At 39.7% G+C, this 7,185-nt stretch overlaps 1 protein-coding gene across 1 annotated transcript; it reads right to left on the bottom strand.

The window, feature by feature from the left end:
- Positions 1 to 3,965: 3,965 nt before the first annotated feature.
- Positions 3,966 to 5,923, bottom strand: TRH (thyrotropin releasing hormone). Its single transcript, XM_010168194.2, has 2 exons — positions 5,563 to 5,923; positions 3,966 to 4,552 (listed from the first exon to the last, which is right to left on the bottom strand). Exons 1-2 carry the CDS (start codon positions 5,918 to 5,920, stop codon positions 3,966 to 3,968), a joined length of 945 nt encoding a protein of 314 aa, XP_010166496.1. The 5' UTR covers positions 5,921 to 5,923.
- Between the last annotated feature and the right edge of the window lie 1,262 nt (positions 5,924 to 7,185).

Genomic DNA, 7,185 nt, shown 5'->3' with positions numbered 1-7,185 from the left:
ACCAGAAAGATTTTGCTGTCTGCAATTTTTATGTCATGTCTCTGTGCAGCCTAGACCTCACCAAGGCTCATCTCTTCTGCAGTGCTTCTCCACTTGACTGCTTTTGATCATAGTTTTTATTCATAGGAATGTCCTGACGTTTTAAAATTTCAACTAGCTGTTTAATGTTAACTGAGTGAGTTACCAGGCAAGCAGTGACTCTAATTGAGCTATGGTGATGATGCTGTTTTCAAACTTTCTCCAACTAATAAGTAATTAAAAGTAGTAATAGAGGGGTTTGTTGGGGCCACATGTCCCTTGGAAACACTCAGCCCATGCTAATTACAGTGGGTTAGCAAAGAGGTCAAGGCTGATAAGTGCGTGAGAGATGACACAGAACGGTAATGGTGAGAGGAGCTGAAAATAGTTGCAGGAAATGTTAGTTATAAAGCTTGTTCACATCAACTTTCCCCTCCCATTGAGAACAAAGCTCATTTTGAAGATACTTGTAAAAGTTGCTCTTTAGGAATCAAACTCCCTTCTGTCTTAATAACTGGTAACATGCTAGAAATGTAAAACTGCAGTAGAGTAAACAAACAACTCCTCTCTGCGTGGTTGGTTGTTTTAGTCTCAATTAAAGCTGGAAATAAGATTTTGCATGACTGTGGGGCCACATTAGGGCCAGTCCACAGCTTTGCTCTGTGGACCTAATCCAGATTCTGCACAGGACAAGGGATATTTTTCTACTTCCATGACCTTTTGGACCAAGTCTGCTATTGATTTGTCATCATTCCTGAAGAGCCACAAGCTGCCTCACAGACAGATAATGCACTTCATCAAGGAACTCTGCAACTTAAAGGCCCTGTTCTGCAGTTACCAAAATGTGCATTATGTGTGTGACTGAGCAAAGCTAGTAATGTGTAGATGTGTGCATGGATGTTCGATTCTAATAACAGATGAGAGTGAGGGGAAGGTATACAATAAAAATATGATAATGAGAGATGTGCATTTAACAAATTATTACCTTACAACTAAGTAGTATATATCTGTGTAGTTCATGTTGCTAAGAGATTGCACTGTATTTACTATCAATTTATTTACTATTTATTATCAAAGCAGCAGAGCATTCTAGTATAGAAGCTGTCTTTTTTCTGGTTAATCCCTTAGATAGACTACAGAGCCAAAAAGTTTTTAGAGTGTAGTTAAATCTGACAGATACTCAAATTCAGAACTTGTGCTTATGTGTGTTGCATAGTCACAAAACTGTCAAATCACAAATGACAGGCAGTCCTCTTGAGAATGATGTCTGCAGGAGAAGGAATCTTGTACTTGAATGGTGGTATGTCTGCAACACTGCAAGAGGCAGGAAGAAAATAATTAGGTGAAATTTTCATGCAGATACTGAGAGAAAATGTACTTTCAATCAAAACAAAAATCTGGACAAATTTTGTCTGCGAGACTGAAATACTGTTTTGAGTTACTTAAAAAAATGTAGGAGTACTCTTAATGTAGGTAATCTTTTTCCCCAGTGAAAACTCTTTCCTTTTCTTGAGTGACAGTCTTTTGTGCAAGTAATAGAACGGCTGATTAAAAGTGAAGAACTCAAGACTAATAGAAATAATTCCTTAAAAAATTATAGTAGTGATAGCCTTGCTTTTAAACAGATGACTGGCCCCTGGCAGACCTTGGCATCTCTGAAAATACTGAAGCACTAAAATACAGAAGATAGAAAAATTAGACTTACATCCAATCAGTTGTGCTAGCTTTTCACTGGTCACACTGAGAGAAAAGCACGCTCTTTTAATAAGTGATTGATTTATTGATAATAAAGTGCATCTGATATTTACTCAGAATGTTTGATTTTATAGGCAGTTACCTAATAGCTTGAACCAGCTGTTTGCAGCTGCACATTAAAAGCTTTGGCCTTGAGCTTTCATGCTTTCATGCCTTTCCCCACCTTGGCTTTCTTCTAGGAGCCACCTTATCTTGCAGGAACTGTGATGCATTTTTGCATTTTTTTACCACTTGGTAATTTTTTCTTTCCTGTTTTTCACTTTTTCAGACATTTTATAGCAAGTGGTGTGTTGCTCTTGTGTAGTAGTGTTCCCAGGATTTAAGGAGCATTCATTCATTGCCAGAAATTGTATATGAAATGGTATTCTTTAGAGAAATCTCTTTTTTGCCTTATAAAATGAAAACAACATTTTAAAAGGCATCATATACAGAAAGTATGCTGAAGGAATTTGAAGTGTATGGAATGTTCCCAGCTACCTCTTCTGAGGATTTCTTCAGCACTTGTTAATTAGAAAACCTCTGTCAATAGAAGAGATCTGCCAGTTGTCACTTATATTAAACAGCATATTATCCCCAAAGTTAGAAATGTTTTGATAGACCATGTTAAGTGGTGATGAGCCTGGGAACATCTAACTTCAGTGAAACTTGCTGAAATGATTATTACTCTTTGGGGTAACTTAACTACATGGCAAAACTAAGTTCTATAACTGAGGAAGTGCTCCAAGGTACTGAGGGGGGAAACAGTCATATTTAAAAGGGACACTCAAGGCTTTCATGTGTCTTGATGGTATTGAGAAGGATGAATGTCAGTGGAAAACATACTCATTTGTTTATAAAAAAATAACATTCTAGTGAAATATTGACATGCTCTAACTTCTTTGAATGTACAAGAAGCGATATGAATAATTCAGTGCACTCAGTAACTGTGCATTAATTGCAAAAATGAGTAAATCTATTGTTTGGACTTGTGAACAGGAAATGAGACTTCTAGTAAAGTTCCATGTGAAGTGGGTGACAAAGGTGCTGTGGGTTTAGCCCGGATGCATAATTTTGTGTATCACACAGGTAGAAGATTTTAAAAGACAATCTATTTATATGCAAATAATCCTTCCACTTCAGTAGCAAAAGAGTTTTATATATAAACATGTGCTGACAACTAGTATGCAAGAAGATTGTGCCTAGAAAAATACCCTTCAATGTTAATTTATTTATTTTTATTTAGCTTGGGTTGGTTTTATGTTTTTCACTCTTATTACAGTATGTTTGCACAACCAGTAAGGACACCCAGAGTTGAATATTTATGTTTATTGAATCATTCATATCAAATAAACACTTTTGGGAGTCTGAGCACAGAAAGTAAAAGCATTCCCTTGAGAGGAGAGAAATCAGAAATCCTTATTGGAAGAAAAGGATGCCTGCTTTTTTCATTTTTAAATATCTGACAAGAAGGCATGATTTCAAGTGGCATGACTGAAATGTGGACACACCAGGGTGGGAGGTCTAGTATGGGGTGCACGCAGTCAGGTTCACAGCTTGCATTCGAGATGCTCTGGGGTGCAATAACCCTTTGCACTGTGCAGCCTCTTAGATGAAAAGGGTGTTTATATGCCATTCCAAGTCAAACTGTGAAGTCAGTCATCTGTTCCAGTTGGATCGGTTCCTATCTCTGATGCTTACTGTCTGGACAGATTGTTGTGTGCAAGGGTTCAGGTCTCATTAATGTATCATTTTGAAAACCTATTTGATTTCATTTTGAAATAATTGGCATATGTTGTTCTTTTTTCTCCCTCTCTTATTTACTGAGTTTGCTGATGTGAGAGGAAACCATATCAATATTCCATGTTAGTAGCATCAGAACAGATACTTAAGAGCCTGTTTTAGTCATCTGGGAACAAAAAATTGGACGCACATAGTGGGATTATTTTGGGGTCTGGGCCCATAAAGAAATTAGCACTCTTAACTTCCTAAAGTGGAGGAGTTGAAGGCTCTAAGTACTTGCCTGTCCCATTCAACTGGGTCTTTTAATTCCTTTACTTTAAGTGTGTGACAAAGCCATTAACTTAAATGAGAACATTAACGCACTGAAAGATGGGTGCAGAGGTCAGCAGCAGGAAGCCAAAAGGGAGTGAACAGAATTTTTTAGTGGTCTGGCAGTTTACTTCACCAAACGCAAATGATACACAATTATTTTCTCATTCCTCTGTTTCACTCCCCCATGCTGATCTCTTTCCTGGGTGCTGACGTTTTTCTTCTACCCTGCCTTTGCTAACGTTTTCTACTAAATCAAGCAACAAGCTGCCTTTGTTACAGGTGAAGGACTCCTGAAAGTTGCAGGGGCCTGCATCATCTAAGCTGTCAGAATTCCAGTGCCTTTTTCCTGAGTGTTGGCGTTTCTCACCATATTGGTCATTTAGGTCTACCTCATCATTCCAGCCTCTTTTGCTAGGCTGCTGCCACTTGTACATCAGATACCTTCTGCCTGGATGCTGTCTTTTGGATATCTCATTCAAGTAGGTTAGCTGTGCACTAGGGATGTCAGCATACTCATCTGGTAATGACCTTCTGCCGGGATGCTGTCGCTTTTTCAGCTCCATGTAGCCATCAAGGTCATCTTCTATCTCTCTTTTCCCTGGATGCTGCCGCTTCTGAATGTTTCCATAAGGTGTGTCTTCCTCAACATCTCTTTTTCCAGGATGCTGTCTCTTTTCCAGGTCACTTAGAAACTTTTTCCCACGGTGTTGTCTTTTGGAAAGCCATTCTGGCAGAGGGGCATTTGATTCTGTCCAAGGAAAAGAATAATGTTAATGAGCCTCCATAATCCTCACTAAGGAAGTTGAAATGGGAATTTGTGGAGTTCTATGGTGCAGGATCATAATCTGTTGCTCATTATGCCCATAAGAGATGCTGAGCAGCTGGAAGAAATCAGCTGCAGAAGCTGGGTATGGGGAAGAGCTAGAAATCAGCAAAAGACAGGGAAAAGACAGAGCTGAGACACAAGTAGAAGCAGGAAGGTGGGCACTGAAAGCCAGCTCAGTATTTCCAGCTACCAGTCATAATTCTATTAGTATCTCTTACTCATTCTTAATCTCTTTTTAGGATTTCAGGTCTTGAAATGACCAACTCAGTACTCATGTGAAGAGGGAGGAAGGCTCGCTGTATGAGCACCTGGGGCCAACTCCTTTTTTCACTCTGAAAGGGCTCTGTGCTCCTTGTTGGTGGCAGACACCTATGTGCTGCTTCCTGCAGTCCCTGAGTCTGACTCAGTCCCTGCAGTCCCCCTCACTGCTGGGACTAGTGGGAGCAGAGCATCTGCAAGCTGGGAGGTGATGGGCACTAGAGCAGCCTCTGCATTCCCAGCCATGGGAAAGCCCACCACTCTTGGGCTGTAGAAACCAATGGGTTGAGGTGAATGGCAGCATGCCCACCTCCAGTTAACATTAGGTTCAGAGTCCACAACTGGGGAATGTCCTCCACATCTCCTCTTAGAGCTTCCCTAGGGAAGAACTTGCCAGAAAGGCAAGTTTTCTGTGACAGGCTTCTAACTTCCTATTATGCAGCAGCTGCTCAGCAATGGCACAGCATTGCCGAAGTTGGGAGATCTTAAGAGAAGAAAGCACCTTTTGAGAACTCTGTGTCAGTGTATTGCAGCAGATCTCCTAGCCTTCCCTTCCCCTTACTTAGAGTAATAAATATATTAATTAGAACCTTGGAACTATACGTTGGATCTAACGGTCTCAGCCAAGCACTATGCTGACATCACCAGATGGATATCCCCAGTGTTATATGTACCTTTATTCATCGCTTCTCCCTTTTCAGCTTTCTTGAGGACAGACTGAAGAATGAGGCTTTCAGATCTCTGCAGGATGTCATCCAGGGGATTTCTTCCTCTGTCCTCACTTCCCTCTGGAAGGGGCTGCCCCCGGTTGAGGCAAACACCACACAATGTCAGGCAGAGGAGTAGCAGTAGCAGCTGGATAGATGGCATTGTGGGATGGGGGGAGTTCCTGCAACTTCCCTGTGAGAGAAAACAACAGGGGAGGAGGATGGAGCAAACAAACCTAGCAATAATAGCAATCTTTCCAGACACTGAGAAAGAAATATTCCACTGCTGTAGGGATTGAAGTCTTTTATGAGGGTCCTTCCTCATTTTGCTAACCTCTCAGTTTATGTTCTATTCTTCAAAGAATCTGTAAATTCTTCATAATTAAAACCAGGCACTTGTTCATTTTTTTGGCAGAATAAATATTAGCATTTTAAACACCTAACTTCCTGATGCACAGATAGTTCTGAAAGCCAGTGATTTTGCTTTGCCTTCTGCCAAGAGGTAAAAATTTTGTTCTTGAACTCTATGTCAACTCTTGCCCCACGAAGTACACACACATATACCTGCACTAACAATCTTCACCAGACAATTCCCTTTGCTAAGGGTTCATTTTAAAATAATACTGGGAATTGCAGCACTTTCATTCCACCTTTAGTTAAAGCTCAGCTTTAATAGTCTATTTGTTTTTAATATCTATTTCTATACATTTAAAGTAGCCATGTGTCTCTGTATTTGTCAATATAGTAAGATAGCTATGCTCCATTGGTCCGGGAGATTTCTTGCATTGGGGAAGCACCTCATATTTTTTTCAGAGACATAATAATAATCATATCCTCTGTTACCTCCTGCCCAGATAACAAGTGTTTTTCTATTTCTTTTAGCTAGCACTGGCATTCCTAATGCACTTATCATGGATTTGTCTTCCAGTACGTGAGTTCCTTCAGTAGAATGGAATACATTTTTCATACTAGTATAGCAGTCATTTAGCTTAATTGTATCTTCAGAACATAAAAGAAATGCATGATTTTACAAAGTTCTACATTTTTTTAAAATAGGAAATGAGTGTATTACCCCTCTTATTGTCAGGTTTCGATCATTTCTGATCAAGTCCTTGGATAACAGCCCTAGGAATATCACATAGGCTATTTGGCTCAGAGCAATCTTTAGAAGGAAAGTTAGAATCAGATAAAAGGAAATTATTTTGTAAATTACCTGGTTTGTAGTTTCAGATTTTTGCTTGATGCATCTGCCAAGAGACTGTTTAGTCCTTTAAAGCTGTTTGCACATCTGAGCTTCAAAGTTGCCCTTTTTCTGCTACAGACACACACAGTATCCAATAGAACTGTTGCTAAGTTCTCTTTGGAAGGCTTGTGTCTCCTACTTATACTGTACTGCTTCTGGACCCTTTATGCAAATAGCTGTGAGGTAATTTAGGTCATGTGTTGCTTCCCCCCCCCCTTTTTTTTTTACTGATGTCAGAGATCTGCATTCTGAATGCATTTTAAAACTGATAGTTATTTGCTGACCTCCATATATCCATGCTTGACTCCCAGAAATTGCTATTTTTCCATTCTCTAAAGAGATTATGT

The sequence above is a fragment of the Antrostomus carolinensis genome, unplaced genomic scaffold (genome assembly GCF_000700745.2).
Source record: "Antrostomus carolinensis isolate BGI_N321 unplaced genomic scaffold, ASM70074v2 scaffold27745, whole genome shotgun sequence".
In the NCBI taxonomy this organism is placed as follows: Eukaryota; Metazoa; Chordata; class Aves; order Caprimulgiformes; family Caprimulgidae; genus Antrostomus; species Antrostomus carolinensis.
This window is presented reverse-complemented; position numbering and strand designations above follow the sequence as displayed.

What these genes read in the sequence shown, in the direction of transcription:
- TRH (XM_010168194.2), bottom strand. Translation starts at nt 5,920, where the DNA reads ATGAGGAAGGACCCTCATAAAAGACTTCAATCCCTACAGCAGTGGAAT. An exon ending in GGGAGAAGCGATGAATAAAG is followed by an intron (nt 4,553 to 5,562) that starts GTACATATAACA and finishes TTCCTTGGACAG; the next exon opens with AATCAAATGCCCCTCTGCCA.